We start from the raw sequence: 19,649 nt of genomic DNA on the forward strand, positions 1-19,649 counted from the left end.
TGTCTAAAGGTCTGAACATGTCTATATATATGTTGGACTAGGAACCGTGATGGTTTCGCTGAAATGCGTTGATCTACGCTGAAGTGCGTTGGTTTACACGCTCAAAGAGGGACGAAAGATACCAAAGGGACGGTAAAACTCATAAATCGAAAAATAAACTGACAACACCAAGGTCAAAATTGAAAAAAAACAAACAGACAAACAATAGTACACACAACATAGAAAATTGAAGAATAAGCAACACGAACCTCATTAAAAAACTAGGGGTGATCTCAAGTGCTCCGGAAGGGTAAGCAGATCCTCCTCCACATGTGGTTACCTTCGTGTTGCTTGTGTTATAACAAATCCGGTAAATAGTCTAATTCGGTAGGTCAGACTCACATTCATGAAAGGGAAGGGTGTTGAAGCTACCACGTAAGGAACATATCCGATATCATTTGTGAAACGGTTATTCCATACTGGTCAACCAACTCGTGATGGCGTCTGTAAAATTTAAGAAGGGATGATTTCAACTTCACCAATTGGAACTTTTGGTTTAATAGCTTTCATGTTCGCAGCAATCCTCTATCAAGAAAATCATGATAAGAAATGAAAGCGCGGGAATATCGTATCAATTGGGAGATATATACCCCGCATGCAGGTGCTGCTGGAATGTTGTTACTTAGAAATGGAAAGTTCACAATTGGAAAGCTGAAATCATTTCTTTTGTCGTAAAGTTTTGTTTTCAACCGACCCTCATTGTCAATTTCTAGATGTAAGTTAATATATGGGGCCAACACAACTGTATCTGTTGTATCTTTTATCCCTAGTTCAATGGGATAGATGCGTTAAACATAGTCACCAAAATTTATATTATGTAGTGACAGAACGTAATCTATATTGCGGAAAGTAGAGTTTAAGGATAATGCTAAGTTCTTATCTTCCCTCCTAAGAAGTTCCTGTATGAAGTTAGCCTCATAATAATAAAGAAACAATTCGGCAATAAGAGAGATACAATTGTTACCAATTGGAATGTCGACAGTCTGTTGAAAAACACGTCCTCCGAACGTTACAAATATGTTGTCAATCAAGAAATCGAGCATCTTGATAATGTCAGTTCCGGAGATTTTTTTGTTGAAATAGAGCGATCATTTACAAAGTCAGATTTATTCCTCCCTAAGACAAGATACTTGTATCTACGGTGACCATTCTTTTTTATGAAACAAAACAATACCAACTCTTTCAATTTGTCTTTTAGTTTGAAATGTGGAATATTTGTGTGAAGTGTAGAAAAGTCAAATGTTTTAATACTATTGCAAGTAGAAAGAAAATCAGAATGTATGTACTAAAAGATCTTTGGGAATTTAAAGTATCCAGATCTTATTCTCTCCCCTTCTAGAATAGGCAGTTTCACAATAACTTCGAAGCCTGTCTTTGTTTGCTGATAAAATAGATGTTAATAATTTAGAAAGAGGTTTCGGGGAGCACTTGGGTTACCAAGCAATATACCATTGTTTGTATGGACATTTATGTAGTTTAGGTATCAAATACAATGATGGAAGATCTAGTGCATCATCTGTGGTTGAAATTCCAAAGGAACAGAGAACAGACCTATGAATATCTAGGATTACCTCTTTGGTAAGTGTCGTGAGGGTATATGTTGAGCTTCCAAGTGAATGTCATACCTAATTCATTTATCAAGCAGTTAATGTAATGAGTTTTACACACAAAAACGATGTTATTAGTGGCTTTATCTGTGGGGACAACAACATATTTGCCATGGAGGTAGGATAACTGTTTTGCAATATTTGGGTCTTTAAAGATTGATGTATCATGGTAATGGATAGACACATTCAGTTTCTTAATTCTAATTTGTATCAACGACCTCACTGCCTTCATCCATTCGAAAAGAGTGTCTACGATTCTTTCTCGATTCGATGGTGACATTGTGACTCTAATTTGTTGAGTTGCGACTTTCTGCCCATGTGAAATAGAGTAAGAAGCAAAATGTTCCTGAAATATCTAAATGAAATAACATTATTCAGATTTGACAAAGGTAGCTGCTAGCCTCGCATTCGAAAGATTTTTTAATTTCTATCGATTTAAACCAAAGACTTCAAAATCTTCATTTTGTTTTAATTTATTTTTAAATTGCCAATTATTAGAAAGGTAGACAGTGGTATGGTGTCAGAAAATATATCGTAGTCGAGACGTATAAAGGTCTTTATCATATACTTAGACAAAATAATGATAAAAAAAGTTTATTACATGCTTCGACTGTTATCACATGCTTTTCCGCAACGTTGTCGCATGGCTTTCCAATGATACTCATCGAATTCCGGGAAATACACCTTAATGCTACGTTTGCAGTAAAAACATTACAAAGTAGTCTCAAAAGTAATTATAAAATTGAGAATGGAAATGGAGAATGTGTCAAAGAGACAACAACCCGACCGTAGCAAAAAAACAACAGCAGAAGGTCATCAACAGGTCTTCAATGTAGCGAGAAATTCCCGCACCTGGCGGCGTCCTACAGCTGGCCCCAAAACAAATATATACTAGTTCAGTAAAAATAAACGCCATACTAATTTCAAAATAGTACACAAGAAACTAATATTAAAATAATATAAGATTAACAAAGGCCAGAGGCTCCTGACTTGCGGCGGGGTTAAACATGTTTGTAAGATCTCAACCCTCCCCCTATACCTCTAGCCAACGTAGAAAAGTAAACGCATAACAATCCTCACATTAAAATTCAGTTCAAGAGAAGTCCGAGTCTGATGTCAGAAGATGTGTATAATGGAAAGTACATCGTGTCAAATAATATATAAAAAAAAAAAAAAAAAAAAAAAATATTAAATAAATGCATTTTAGCAGTTTCAAACATAATTTAAAAAGTTACTTTAAAAAAAGTTGACTTTTACAAACAGTGTTCATTACGTATATTTTTTAATTACTTTTTTGTTGATTCGTCCATATCAGAATGTTTTTCTTTTTTTTTTGTAATTGCATATGAAAAAAAGATTGCATATCGAATTTACTAAATGTGGGTTCCAACGTCCGTGAACGTTCACTCTTTGAACTTAAACCACGTAAAAGGATCATTATATTAATCTTTAATTTTTCTTCATTGTTGAAGCATATGATATAAAGATATTAACATGTCATCTTTTATATCGCATGTAATATCAGCGCTCGGGCCATACGGATTTTGGGCTGATATTGAAACTACAGCTGATAATACATGCCATATAAAAAATGCCATCTAAAAAAAGAAGTGCATCTTATCTGATCTTCTTTGAAACTGCATATCAAATTGACCAAAATTTGAAATCAGCATGGTATACATGTATTACATCTTCATAAAACAAAGCTGTACATATATATCCGAAGAATTTTTGTAGAGAACAGAAATTGCAATGCCGTACACATTGTTTAGTAGCTCCTTGAAACCTCAGTGAAATTCTACAATAAAATTCTGCTCAGAGATTAAAATACAAAACTGTGTTACAAACTGCTGCTGAAAATCTACATTGTATTAAAATGATTGATAAACGTGTTTTGAATGTACATCGGATCAATTTAATCTAAAGCATGCACTGCTCGTGAACTGTGATCAAAACGTCAATGACATATAATGACAAAACAAATACATTGTGGGTATTCCGTCGCTAAATATGGCCCCTTTAAAGAAACACAGAATTGATTTATAATTTGTAAAGCTTTTAAAATGCAAATTTCTTTTCATTTAACTTTCCATCCTGTATAAGCACTTTTTGAAAAAGAAAAAAGGATACTCTGACATCCACGAATTTATTTCAAACTCATTTCAACCTTCATTTTGTATACCACCACACCTTTGGTGCACCATAAAACAACGTTTGGTATTCATTCTATTTTCCCAGAAAGACGTTGCAGAGTTGAAAGGAGGTTTCATCAGGGATATCAAACAGATATTCTCTCTACACAAGAAAAGACACCATATATACCTGGATGATGTGTTTTTTATCAACGGAATTGATCAAAGCGACCCCGAAATACAACGAATGACACATCAGGTCGTCATGTTTGCAATGCAGCAATCATCCTGGGGCCAGCGACAACCTATGCAATGGGTTCCGTTAGAGCTTCAAATTTCCAATATGAGAATGAATAATATCATATTTATAACAAAGGACGACCTATTTAATGTCAATATGCTGAATGGCAACCTGGCCTTGACTGATAATCAACTGAACGACTTTCTTTTAACCCAACACTCCCTTGGTAAATTAGTGTATTACCATCTTCCTGGTTTAGACAACTTCATCATCATTCAACCTCCTGCATTGGTTAACATTTTAAGGTCATTCGTGACAGATGAGAAGTGTTATCCGGACGACCCACATATTGAGTCCATACTACAAACATTGAATGAGACAGGGAAAATCTACCACAGAGATCTTTTTAAGGTTTGGCAGCAAGAAAATTTTCATCAATACATGCAAGATGCTTCCGTCAAAGAATTTGTCTTAAAGCTTCTAGTCCATTTAAATATTCTGATAATCTCTAAGAAATTAAAGCAATCTCCTAATGATATGTACCTTGTACCATGCATGATCAAAACCATCCGACCTGACTTTGATAACATGAAACACAAAGAGAATAAAACAATTTGTCTTGAATATTCATTTACCAAAAATTCCATTCCAAATGCTCTAGCTTACAAAGTGATAGGAGCAGTAATGATGGCTTGGCCACTGAAAGAAGAAAATAAAAAAACGTGTCTATACCACATGGCGGCCATTTTGAACGTTAGTGAAAATGATGAACTCCGTATATGGTCAGAAGACAACCGAATTAAAGCAAACTTAACAAACCAAAGATCGTTACTCAACATTTCACCAGACGTTGCAGCAAGTATACAAGAATGCTTAACGAAAATTATTGAGTCGTCCCTGTTGTTATATTTAAACAGTCTCGGTAAGAAAATTAAACCAACAGCAGTTTCAGAACTGTACACCTTGAGCCTAGGTGTTCCGTGTGGCAAAAGTGTTTGCTTCAAATCTATACACGATGTCAAAAAAGCTGATTCTTGGAAATGTGACAGGGACAAAACGCATAACACAAAATATTTACTGTACTGGATCTTTGATAAGGTAATGCATGTACCATACGGAAGGGTGAATTATATTTAGAAAATTTTTCTTTCTTAGTCATTACGAGTAACTTCGTGTTAATTAGTATACACAAAACTTCTAGTATAACGAAAAATAAAAGCTTTCAATCTTTCGAAAGAGGAAAGAACGTAAACCGCCGATGAAAGTTATCAGTACAGTTTCAGCATTTAAACTTTACTTTTATCATATATTTTTTTTAAAAAATCATCTACATGACTTATACATATACATATATATACAGTAAGATATATTTACACTGAGGAATTTGGAAAACAAGGTTTGTCTTATATTAATCCGTCTCCCTGAGCATATAAACTTTGTTGAGAACAAGCATCTGCTGTGCCCTTCTCTTCTTAATCATACCGACTTCAAATTTAATTAACTTTGATGCACCCTTTATAAAACTTTTAACTCTATTTTGTTACACACATGTTGCTTCACGTTTTTAAACATACCTGTGTGACGTCAAACGCGCAATTCTTCGTAAGAGTAAATGTTAATCTACCCACGTGTCAGTCAGAGTAAGGATTCGGTTACAGTACTTAAACTCTGTTAATCATTATTGTCGGAATTAACAAAGATAAATAAAAAAGTATAACAAAAAAGCAATGAATTAGGTTGTTAAGTAATTTGATGTATGCCTTGTTGTGCTTCTTCGTTACATTTGTTTGTTTTTATTGTGATTAAGATGATAACACAATGTTGACGGCTGTTCCCCTATTTCTAACATATTTACCTTTTGTGTCTGTTTGTGTTTTCACCCATCGCTGTCACTATAATGGAATTTGATGCAACTGTTTCACAAGTAAGAGGTATAGATACCTATAAAACCAGGTTTAATCAACCATTTTCTACATTAGAAAATGACTGTACCAAAACAGGAATATGATAGTTGTTATCCATTCGTTTGATGGGTTTGAGCTTTTGATTTTGTCATTTGATAAGGGACTTTTCTTTTTCAATTTTCCTAGGAGCTAAATATTTTTGTGAATTCTCTGTTCACATCTTTCTTGTAGTATCAATTATCGATGTTTTACTCATGCTCATCAAACTAATGTATAGTTAAATCTACTTTTCAGTCTCAAAAGATGTGTGCAGCTGATTGTAAAGGTGAAGTAACAAAATAAAAGATATTATATGTTGTTACAAATTTGTACGATAAATGCAATTAAAACAAAACTTCTAATTAAACAAAAAGAACAAGAAAAAAGTAATAATCAATATAAATTCACATCAGTCACCGTCAATTCTATGTGTTTGACTGGAATACAATTTTTAAGCTACATTTATATAGATATTGCAAGTAATAGTTATGTTTAATGCAGAATCTTTAGATACATTTAATATTTCATTTCTCCTTATTTGTATAATTGATTTGATCATTATATCATTCTGATTTTATGCAATCAATTTCAAATTAGAATGTTCCTTACACTTTGAGTACAAGCAATCAATCTTGGTTGACTTTAAAACAATGCTTTTGAAAATGTATTAACAAAGGTACATATATATTTAAAAGAAGGAATTCCAAAAATAAATGAAACAATTAACGCTCGACTGTATAAACCAACAGAAAATAAAAGGTTTTTTTCTGAATTGGTACATGCATTTTTAGAAAGCAAAACATGTTCACAATAAAAGAAGGCGAAATAGTTCCGAGAGACAGCCATACTCATAGATCGAAAACAAACTGTCAACGCTATGGCTAACAATGAAATAAACAAACAAACAACTAATAGTACACAAGACACAACATAGCAAACGTAATACTAAGTAACACGAACCCCACCCAAAAACTATGGGTGATCTCTGGTGCTCGAATTCCTAATTATCCGTATTGTCCTAATTATCGTTGAAATAAGTTCAATGAGTTGAATTTAATCTTGTTCTTTAGATCGCTTATTACAACATATGTTTCTATTTCAGGTCTCAGTAATGATGAATTGAGAACACAACCAAGTAACAAGCATCTTGTTAGACTGGGAAGTCAGATAGATATGTGTGTATTTAAAGAGTTCTGCATACATTTGGGAATGGCAATAATACAATGGGAAAACACTGTTGATATGTATGGTAGTCACGGTAGAGAAGGGATAATGTTTATGGCACTTTTTAAATGGAAGTTGTCAAAATTATATAACCTTGAGGAACCTTCTTTGAAAGATATTGAAGACGCCTTGATAGCAACGGGTTTGGACAAGCATTTGATTTGTCAGGTATAGAATATATTTGTTGTATGACTTTTATATCTTCAAACTATTTACTGATGCAATCTTAAGTTATTGTTTTATTTGAAAATGCTTTAATTTTTTGAAAGGATGCATTTATAACACATAATGTTAGCTATGTGTAGATACCTATTGATTTACCAAAAGGTAGTTGCAATGAACTGTTATTGCCATATAAAAGTATGTATTTTTTAAGTTAACATTTGGTTTGTGTTCATAAAGAATAAGATTAATCGATAACTCTCTGCACTTTTTAACTACCGATATCAATATAAAGCAGTGTCTCGTTAAAATGTAAAAAAAATATTGTTGTATAATAAAGACAGGGATTTAATATATATGTTCCGGACCATACGAGTATTTGGACCATACGCGTATGGTCATGACCATATGGGTATATACTCATATGGTCCGACCATACGCGTATGGTCGGACCGTACGCGTATGGTCGGGGTAATTAGCAGGTACATTTATGCTTATCTCTTTATATAACCCTTCTAGTTGTCACGTCATTCAAAAGACACTACCAAAGGTCATTTTTTCATTAAAAATTTGTAATATCAAGATTAACAAATAAAATAGGCAGTTTTACACAATAAATTTCTTCACTAGTCAAAACTTTAGTAAACACATTTTTTTCATTACCGTTTCGTATTACGAGTGAATGGCAAAATGTCGACCTGGGAAGATAACTTCCAAAAATAGCTTAATGAAATGTGACACAAGAAGTGTTACTATATACTGACGTAAAAGTCGACAGGATACATGTAAAGAGTCTAATAAATTGCTTACTTTTGAATCTTGATATTATTAGCATTATCAGTGCAATATTCATAATTTTTTATACTTATACGTGTTTTGTTTTAATAAATGAATGACGTCACCGGCAAGGACATTAGTTTATTTTTCAAGTTAAATTTGTCTGGTAATATGAAGTACTTCAGTCATGTTACGATATTGGAGATTTAGAGCTTTTTCACCGTAGACACATTGAAATGACTCATGACCCAAGAACATTGAATCAGTCAGTGTTGATCTCAAAAGTACAAAGTAATCTTTATATTTAAAACGCCTCGTTTCTTGAACGACAGTGTAGAGAAAAGAAATTTCAAGACATTTAATGAAAAAAATATAGCGTACTTTTTTCATGTCTATGCTGTTACCACCAGTTTTGATTAAATACACCAACAGTATACTTGTAAAAAGTGCAATAACGTGTTGGAAACCAAATTCACAATAGAAAAACATAATCACTTCACCAAATGGAGTAGTTATTTCACAACATCAATCAAAAACGAAGAAATTTGTCTATCCTGTTATGTCTATCCTGTTACTATGGTTGCTATGGTTACAGTAACAGGATAGACAATTGTAGACAAAAAAGTCGTTATTTTTTTTTATCTAAACATATAGGTGCAAAACGAATGAAATATTTCGTTGTTTGAAGTCATCTTAAGGTTATAACGTCTTAATATTGAACGCCAAAACTGTCTTGTTATGACCATTTTCATTATATGATGTGCATTTACCTTTATTTGATGTGCATTTACCTTTATATGCTGTGCTTTTACCTTTATATGATGTGCAAATATCCTTATATGATGTGCACATATCCTTAGATGATGTGCAAACATCATCATATTATGTGCAAACATACTTAAATGATGTACAAATATACTTATATGATGTGCAAACATTCTTGTATGATGTGCAAACATTATTATATGATGTACAAATGTACTTATATTATGTGCATAGATCCTTATATGGTGTGCAAATGTACTTATATTATGTGCAAAGATCCTTATATGATGTGCAAATATACTTATATGTTGTGGAAATTTCCTTATATGGTGTGTACATATCCTTATCTGATGTGCAGTTTCCCTTATATTACGTGCAAACATTTTTATATGATGTGGTTGTGTCATTATATTATGTGCTTGTAATCTTATATTATGTGGTTAGGTTTACTTCATTTTATAATGTCGAAACGTCATTATATGGTGTGCTTTCATCGTCGTTATGGTCAATGAACATGATTACGATTAGAATGATTACTGTTTACGTCATAACTGATTCCGATCTGCTTCTGTTAACTATCAACCCGGCTCAAGTATGTGTCTATCGCTAGCGAAAGTGCGATTTATAGGAGAAATGAGACAAAGCAATTTAACAAAATCAGCGTTTCAAACATTTCGGTTGAAGATTATTTAGATCAGTTAATACAGGAGCTAGATGAAGAAATTCCCGGCTATGGTGAAATTGATAACAAATTTAAGAGCCTTTTATAGCTTGCTATTCGGTTTAAGCATAGGCTCCGTGTTGAAGGTCGTACTATGACATATAATTGTTTCCTCTTACAAATGGATGGTAAGTTGTTTCAGTGGCTCTCATACCACATCTGCTTATTAATATTCATTGCAAAAGACACCATTGAAATCACAGTCTGTTTCAAAAATATTTCATAACAAAAGCTATAAAATTATCTAATGATGCATAATATGGCGAGATGGTTTGTTTTGTAGAATGTTATTGAATAATGATTATCTGTAAATGGTAAGATGTATAATGTAGTATTGAATATGTACAATGATATTAAATCTAGTCTATCATATAATCTATGCTTCTAAAGGAATAGACCGATTTCTTTGAGCCGCAACTCCTCTAAAACCATACCAAGTCGGAAATATTTGTGATATGACGTTTACATGTAGTGTTTTTTACTTTTACTTTTTCTTTGAACCAATCTTTTTTTCCACAGAAAACGCCAATTATGTGAGAAAATACCCAATTTCGAAGACTGCAAGCTTATATATATAATAGTCGACGTAGAGCCCGCGAAATGCGAAATGGCAATGTGGGTAATTATAAAAAAAGAAAAAGTGGTATCTTTGTTAATGAGACAACTCTCCACAACAGACCAAATGACACAGAAATTAATAATTATACATTGTAGGTCACCATACGGTCTTCAACAATGAGCACATATTGGCATATACAGATTGTTTATTTTCAACTTATTTAAATGGAGATTTTTTTAATTGCTAATAAAATTCTGAAAGATGAGTACTAGTATGTCAACAGATTCGGAGTAGCGTCAACGATTTCTGAGAAACAAGGGGTTAATTCCTGATGAAGTGTTTAAGATTTAATTTTCGTCCGATTAGATAGGATTTTCACCATTGTGGTACATGTACTTATTTTTCGTAGACGATACAGTTATTGAGTTAAAAGGGTAAATTTAGGTTATTTATTATTTTTATTTTCCAACCGAGATGAATGGGGTGACGCCCGTCTTTTGCATTTTGTTCCTCTTTTTTGTCTCTTTAAAAAAAATTAGAATAAAAAGCATCAACTTTGTCATTACTGTGTCCACCTTATTACTGTGTCATGCTAGTTCACCCGAAATGGATTAAAGGAGATATTGAATGAACCTGAATTCGGTGCATTACATTTACGTGCAGTTTTTTCTCATGTTTTTGTGCATATTTCACAGTTTCAACTATAGATGATTATGGGTGGATTCTTGAGGTCCAGTGGGAAATTGATGTGTGCATATTCGTACAAGAACATATTAATGTGATATGAATATTAACCCTGTTTTGTACTAGACTGACACCCTGAGCCGGATTTTTTAACATGCTAGTTCAAAAGGTAGCATTCCGAAGGAAGACATTTATATCACCTTACCCGGACACAATTTTGTGATTCCGAGCCGACCAGCTTTTGCTCTTAATCCTTAATCCCGCGTGCTTATATAATTAGCTGGGAAGCAGCATGTACATATACATTTTAAAGTCTTTGGTTTTGACAGGGTCGCAGTTCGAACCCACGACCTCTCTCACTCAAGGTGAACATGCTGCGACGAAAGTACCAGCCATGCAGTAACCCGCAATATAAAAGGTTTCGAGGGAAGCCGCTCATATACTAGTATACACTTTAGACTCAATTAAACAGGGCTAACGTACCGACCATTGTTTTTTTTATGTGAGTGGGGGGGGGGGCAAGTTGTTTTGTAAATGTTTGATTCTAAATTTCTTGAAATAGATTTTATCTTTTGTAAATGTTTGATTCTAAATTTCTTGAAATAGATTTTATCTATTACAGAAGGGAAGCGAAATAGTTTGTTTCCATTTGAAATGAGGAAAAAATAAAACAATGATGAAACTTAAAAACAAAACATGTTTTCAAACTAGAGTTGGTGTCTAACTCATTTATTTATTAATATAAAATGTACAAATCATCTGTTTAAGCTTTGGATATAAGGATCTGACAACACGTCATTTTATTTTCTGTCCTTGTATATCAATCTAATTAAAATATAGATCTCCGATTTCGTTATACTACGTTACTACATATGTAGTTACGTAGTATAACGAAATCGGAGATCTATATTCTAATTAGATTGCTTGTATATATTACATCAGCCAATGAAATTTCAGCCTTCAAATTTTTGAAGGTGTGTATCAATCCAACAAAACCAGAGAATTGAGCGTTTTTAATCTGGTGTCTAAATGAACTTATAACACTGTATTTTTTTTTTTTACTGAGACCTGTTGTTCTCTTACAGATAGAGAGTGGTGTTTTGAATTTTTCAAAGTGAAGATTTACGGCAGCGGCTTTTAATATATTGCGTTTATCCTGGAAACATAATAGATTTTAAAAAAAACAAATACTGCAATGTGTCTGAATTATACTCTATAGTAAAGGGTTTTTTTTGGACAATTTTGGCTTTTCAGAGTTTTGTTGTTTTATTAGCTATTATCTTGATAACTAATAATAGAGAAAACTTTTCTTGCAAGGTATAGACAAGAACATATATAATCAAATTACTCAAGTATGAAAGTTGTTTGCGACTTCAGGGAACTTAGTTTGGATTTGCCGTTTGTGGTTTCATTAATATTTACCACACCTTCATTCAATAATAGCATCAGATGACAAATTCTCTGCGAGAAGAAATTGTTGAAACTAAATTTTCAGGTTTTAACAATTCATGTGAGCGAAACGAGGCGAAAAGATTGATGCCTACGGTTGACGAAGAATTCGCCCAAAAATTATACTGCGGCAAATTTATAACTAGATAAAATTGAATGCCACTTTTCCATTCCAAAAATGATAAAATGAAAGGCCCCCTTTATTTCTTCCTATCTATCCCCTCATTTTTTTTGGTTACAAATGACCGGTTTCTTATATGAGCCATTACTCTATCAGAGTCCGATTTTTTCCCAATTGTTTGTGTCTATCATGAGAATATATAAAGAAAAACTCGAACAGCTAAAATGATCAGAAAGGCAATATTTACATAAATGAAAATACTAAACTTCGTGTATTATTTTCTTATAGAAAAAATGCTAACGTTAGAAATACCAAAATTGACAAATATAATGCCTTCCCTCGTTAAAACGATCATAGAGCATGACATAAAAGAATTATTTATTAAATTTAATAACCGTAACCGTATTGTACACTTCGTATGTTTATTATTAAAGACCCGTCGATTTAAAAAAAAACTTTGCAATTCATATATACATTTTGTATTTTAACAATTTTCCAACAGTATCAGATGTGTTTTTTTGCATCTTAAAACGAGGTACTAACATGCAAAGGTTTATCTCAAGTTTCAACCATTTTCCAAACGGTAGCTACCGTGAGATTTGATCCTAATAAGTAGTGACGGTTACTCCGCAGAAGCAGATCGGAATCAGTTATGACGTAAACAGTAATCATTCTAATCGTAATCATGTTCATTGACCATAACGACGATGAAAGCACATCATATAATGACGTTTCGACATCATATAATGAAGTAAATAAAACCACATAATATAAGATTACAAGCACATAATATAATGACACAAACACATCATATAAAGTTGTTTGCACATTATATAAGGGAAACTTCACATCATATAATGATATATACACATCATATAAGTATATTTGCACAGCATATAAGTATATTTGCACACCATATAAGTATATTTGCACACCAAATAAGGATCTTTCAACATAAGATAAGTATATTTTCACATCATATAAGAATGTTTGTACATCATATTAGCATATTTGCACATCATATAATTTTATATGCGCATCATATAAGTATGTTTGCACATCATATAATGATGTTTGCACATCATATAAGGGAGTTTGCACATCGTATAATGATGTTTGCACATCATATAAGGATATTTGCACATCATATAAAGACGTTTGCACATCACATGATTACAAGTGCACATCATATAAAGGTAAATGCACATCATATAAAGGTAAATGCACAACATATAATGAAAAATGGGCGTAATAAGACAGTGTTGGCGTTCCATATCTTAATCTTCCCAATTAGGTGCAGGTGCAATACTGATATCGGTAACAGGATAGACTTTTATATAGTAATATATCAGAAACGTACGTTCCTGTTACCAATGAAATATAAAAAAAAAAGTAAACTAACTTATGAGGGATTTACTTGATGTTGGGTTTATTTGAAAGGGTGAAAAAATGCCGAACAATATAAATTGCTATCTTAGACTTGCATTACTGGTGGTAATTTTTACAACCTATGAAAACCATTTTTAGAGGCATTTTTCAGTACAACCTGGAAAATTGGCAAATAATCTATCATATTACAGAATGAATATATATAGAAGTTTATTCTATTGAAAACCATCTAATTGTCTACGTAAAACAACTTAACATTTTATCTAAACCTTTTCTTAATAACCCAAAATGTCTTTTGAAAATGGTAACAGGATAGACAAAATAATGTACCACCGATCAAAAAATGTTTCAACATATTCTGGTATGATATCAATAAGATTGCATCTTTTAATATGTTGTTCTTAAAGTAATGTTCTTTTGATTTGCTTATGTAGAGGGTTGTTTGAATAAGTAACTTTTAATATTTTTTTCAATTTCAAAATTCGACATTTTTTGAAAATGACCCATACAATAAGCGATGAAAACTAACTTACTTTGGCATCAATATTTAATGTTATTTAAAATGTAAATAATACATTTGCATGTAGCAATCATTGTTATTTTATAAAGTTTTCTCATGCATATTATTGAAAAATATACCTATATGGTCCAAATACTTATATGGTCCGGCCCGTTAATAACCAAACGAGTATATACTCATATGGTCCGACCATACGCGTATGGTCGGACCATATGAGTATACGCATATGGTCATGACCATACGCGTATGGTCCAAATACTCATATGGTCCGGAACATATATACTGATACTGGTCAACTATTTTTTATAGTTTGTCTTATGTTGTACTTTTACAACACTATCCGAGGTTAGGAGAGGATTCAGCGCTCACAAAAATGTCTATCCCCGCCTCATTCTTTATGAGCCTTTCTAAAAACATGAGTCCAATGAATGTCGTTGATTCATGTTTGTCATATTTGTTTTCTGTACACTGATTATTATTATTAATATTTTTTATAATAATATCATACTATTAGTTTTCTTAATTAAAACGCTTCATATTTTTCATGTCGGGGCATTTTATAGCCGACCATAGGAATTCGATTTTTCTCATTAGTGAATAGCGTACTGTTGCCCATATTTGCTTTCATCTAATTTACTTGAACTTCGGTAGATAGTTGTCTCATTGCAGTTATGGGGAAGTGCCACTTTTTCACGTCGCATGACTACATCATATTTTTTTTTCGATTGTTGTTAAATCGGATTTTGTCAGGACAAGACCGTTTCAAACACAAAACTCAGATGATATGTAGTAGATAATAATTACGGGACTACATAGTATGCCTGGTACTTGAATATGTAAAAGTATAACTTCGTGTGTGTCTTTTAAAGCACTTAGAGTAATCATTTGTTAATTTGGTGGTTTCTGGTTATTGAAAATAATGTAACGTATTGTTAAACAATTGGTTGAATATCAACACTCTTGGAGTATGCTAGCAGATATGTTTAAAACTCTTTATTGATATTGCTCATATTTTATTATAAATACTCTATAATGAGATTTTAAAACTATTGATTTCAACTTCAAACAAAAAAAGACGTACCGGCCCTCTTTTCTTTATCCCAATTTGGATTTTTGAATTAGTCAAAGTCTTTTGATAACTAGTTGCCGTATATATTTTTTTTTCTGGCTGTCCAAGCTCATATTGCCAATAATTTTAGTGATGTTCATATGTATTTTTCAATCGTTTATGATACAATGCATGCTGTGTTACCACGTCGAAGCTTGTCCATAACCGTTCACGATTTTGAATACACGTTACAATATGGGTATTTTTCAACAAATCCTGACATATGTTATATAAAAGAGGGCGAAAGATACCAAAGGGACAGTCAAACTCATAAATTGAAAATAAACTGACAACGCCATCGCTAAAAAACGAAAAAGACTAACAGACAAACAATAGTACACATGACACAACATAGAAACAAAGGAATAAACAACACGAACCCCACCAAACACTAGGGGTGATCTCGGGTGCTCCGGAAGGGTAAGCAGATCGTGATATATTAAATAAGTTGGTTCTAGAAATATTGAGAAAAAGAAAAACAGTTTTCGGACAAAAAAATAAATTCAGTAACAATACATGTATAGAAGTATACCAATTGCGTCTTCATTCATAAGTGGAAGAGCAATATAACCGACGCAAACTGTGGAAAAAAGCAGAGGTATCAATATAAATGCATAGTAAGTCTAAGTGATGAGGTTTTATAACTGCGTATTTGATTTTACCTTACAATTGTTTAAAGTAACTGTAAATTCACAAATGTTTGATCGAATTTATTTAAAGAATGATCAATTATTACGATTTCGGGTAAAACTGCATACAGATTTATATATCAATTATCAAAATGCGAGTTCTTATTATTGCTATACTTAACCCAGTCGCACTATTCGCATTTATGAAAAACGCAATTATTTCTTCCTTTTTTGTGTCAGGTTTTTAGAGAAGATACAAAGCCTTTAGGTAAGAACAAAATTAAAAGACAGCTATTTAATGTTTTACCAAAAAAAATTTGTATAAAAATTTCAGGAAAAATCCATTATTCGTCTCACGGTTTGAGAGGTCAAAACATGTTATGAAGCTTACTTACTTGGCAAGGAAGAATTTAAGATTGTGACCAATGTTTCAAAGATTTAATAATCAAATGTTTACATTGTGCTCCGTCATTGGTATTACCGCCGAATAGTCAAATATTATCTTATACAAAAGAAGTACTCACTTTTTGCATAACGAATGCAATTTATAAATGTTAAGTAAAAAAGGATACTCTAAAATATTAAGTTTCTTTTTTTTTAATTGTATTTGTAAAAATACATAAAATTTCTTTCTTAAGTTATATGTATGCATGTATCTGATGATTCGTTATCAAATAGAAATACTTATTTGCTGTCATAAAATTTGCAATTCCTATATTTATTGTCTAAATGGCAGCCTGGCAAGAAGAATTGATGTGCAATACTAAAAACATTTTGCCGGTTTTAGTTTATTTTGCATCATTAATTCTTACACTATTTAGATAAAAAAAAAATCCAATGTTGTTCCTAAAATACACTTATTAATTATATATTGTCAGGTATTGCAGGCTTCAATCTCCAAGAGATCCCAAGTGATAAAGTTTTAAAAGAGTTATCATGCCGAGTAGGAAACTGTGCTATACAGTTAGGAATAGAATTAGGAGTAAGCTTCGATGAAGTTGAGAACAGTTTGTTAAGGTTTCCAAAAGATTTAACTGGCTTGATAGAAGATATATTAAAGAAATGGAAAGAAAAGTCCAAAATCAAGACCTTTTTAAGTTTGATGTTAGCTCTCATTCGAGTCAAAGGAGGCGGGGTTCAATATTTACTCAGAATGTCAGAAGAAATGCTTATCCAGCATGGAAAATCCACAGAACCTACCACTGTGACTTAGACTTCATTTTATATTACCCTACTCTTTATGAATATTATAACATTAATGATATATACATACCTCATAAACACACCTTAAAAGAGGGACGAAAGATACCAAAGGGACAGTCAAACTCGTAAATCTAAAAAAAACTTCCAGGAGATTATTCTTTGCAAGATGTTTGCATCATGAATCCACAACAGTAAAATTGTTGACCAGATATGTCCATTAAACATATGCATACACCTGTGATTAGGATCAACATCCAAACAACTAGTTGATTCCTTCTACAACTTTGCAACTATAAATAGCGCGACAAATTCCCGCAGGTGTATTCTTGTTTTCTGCTTGTTATTTTTAATCTTACATAAAAGAGGGACGAAAGATACCAAAGGGACAGTCATAAATCTAAAACAAACTGACAACGCCATGGCTAAAAATGAAAAAAACAAACAGAAAAACAATAGTACACATGACATTACATAGAAAACTAAAGAATAAACAACACGAACCCCACGAAAAACTAGGGTGATCTCAGGTGCTCCGGAAGGGTAAGCAGATCCTGCTCCACATGCGGCACCCGTCGTGTTGCTTATGTTAAACTATGCTGCTTCGTTCGCTTTTCTTCTACAAATAATATATAAATATGTATTTTCAATTCCCTGGCATTTAATCTGAAACAATTAATTCGTGGTGCTACTCATAAAACAGGTAAAGAACTATGCCAGCGCGTTATTTGGCAACCAGGTAAGCCTCCACAGGTTTTTTTATCTGAATAAATCAAAATGGTCGATACTGCATTTAAAAAGCTCCTTTAAAATATAAGACATACTCTGGTCACATGGTCTGCTTTGATTTTTGTCCTCTTACGTTATGGTTGGTGTATCCTCTTGACTCGATAGACATATAAATCGTCTAACAATATTGTTTCATATGCAAACATAAATATCATTATTTGGAGGGAGAAAAAACTTAAGATTAGCAAATCTACGAATCAGACTTATACACAAACATCAGGTCCTTTTCAACTGATGTTTATAGCTTGCTCATTTGTTAAACTGTTACATTACTGTCTCCAGTTAAAGGGGCTTTGACAAAAATTAAAATGTATAACCCTGTCACATGCTTGATGTGCATGTCCCACGTCAGGAGCCTGTTGTCTGTTGTTGCTATCTGGGGTTTTTTTCCTTAATTGTTTTTTACATGATAATTCATGCCGTTGATTTGAATTGTTCTACATTTATCAGTGCAGTAACCTATAATTGTTTACTTCTATATATTTGGTTAAGATTTGTGTCAATGACAATCAAACAAATCCCCCTTTTAAAACGAGATAGCTCTTTATATTTAATGTGTTACGTATGAAGAACTTTTCAGATTTATCTTCATGTTAGAGTGTAATTTCATCTTCCACTGTAATCAATTTTGTCACAATTTAGTTTTGTTTATCGTCTGTTAGAGTCATTAAGTCAAAGGGCTGTCCTGCTACAATGTATAAAATATTAGCATATATTATGTTCTAGGTCACGTAGTAAATACTTTTATATGAATTTTAAGTTTTATTTGAAAGCAAAGAGTTGGAGAATGTTTGGAAATTCAGGTCAGTTGGAAATATTTGGAGACTATGAAGGTTAGTTGGAGAAATTTTGAGATGATTAATTAAGATTTATACTATTCTGAGCAGATCTGGACAGTACCTCTGTATATTAAAAGAAAGGTGTGCTTTATGATTATTCATTTGTATTAAGTTTTGATATTTTGTCCGCACAGTCCTTGACACTGTTGCGTGATTTGTGTTTGATCAGTTCTAGACATTGATGCGTGTTTTTGTTCGGTCAGTATTAGACACTGGTGAGTGGTTTTAGTCCATACATTAATAGGCACTGTAGCGCGGTTCATGTCCGCATAGTAATATACACTTTGCGTTGTTTACTTTTTTGTGCACATTATTAGACACTGTTCTTTATTTTTGTAATACAGCATGAAGATAATCCATTTGTGGTAGCTGGTCAAAGCAATTTTCGAAGATTGTCGGATGTGTAAATCTTCGAATAATATCTTTTGTAAACTGTATATTACGTAAATATTCGCTTGTAACAAATTATAATAAACAAACGATTTGTTGATTTACTAGTTTATTTTCATTTTTCTATAAAACTTCGCATCACGAGATTATATGTCGCCAAGTTATCCTTGTATTTCAATGTTCAACGTCTAAAAGTGTTATGATACTCACAGCCATAAGGTTCATTTTAAACAAAACACTTTGATATCGAACAATATATATATGGCAAATACGTAAATACTCAATGGGTAACATGACAAAAGGTAAATATTCTGAAGAGCTATTAAGGAGTTTGAGCCTTATTATCTTCATGACGTTTAAT

At 32.4% G+C, this 19,649-nt stretch overlaps 1 protein-coding gene across 1 annotated transcript in view; it reads left to right on the forward strand.

Annotated features, from left to right (window-relative positions):
* LOC134709993 (uncharacterized) overlaps positions 1 to 19,392 on the forward strand; it is a 162,760-nt gene extending 143,368 nt beyond the window's left edge. The window contains exons 20-24 of the mRNA XM_063570122.1: positions 3,885 to 5,117; positions 6,218 to 6,248; positions 7,065 to 7,354; positions 16,311 to 16,338; positions 16,949 to 19,392. Of these exons, the coding sequence (XP_063426192.1) occupies positions 3,885 to 5,117; positions 6,218 to 6,248; positions 7,065 to 7,354; positions 16,311 to 16,338; positions 16,949 to 17,283 (1,917 nt within the window). The 3' untranslated portion in view covers positions 17,284 to 19,392. The remainder of the gene's footprint in view (positions 1 to 3,884; positions 5,118 to 6,217; positions 6,249 to 7,064; positions 7,355 to 16,310; positions 16,339 to 16,948) is intronic.
* Positions 19,393 to 19,649: the final 257 nt, after the last annotated feature.

This window comes from Mytilus trossulus, chromosome 3, assembly GCF_036588685.1.
Source record: "Mytilus trossulus isolate FHL-02 chromosome 3, PNRI_Mtr1.1.1.hap1, whole genome shotgun sequence".
Classification (NCBI taxonomy): domain Eukaryota; kingdom Metazoa; phylum Mollusca; class Bivalvia; order Mytilida; family Mytilidae; genus Mytilus; species Mytilus trossulus.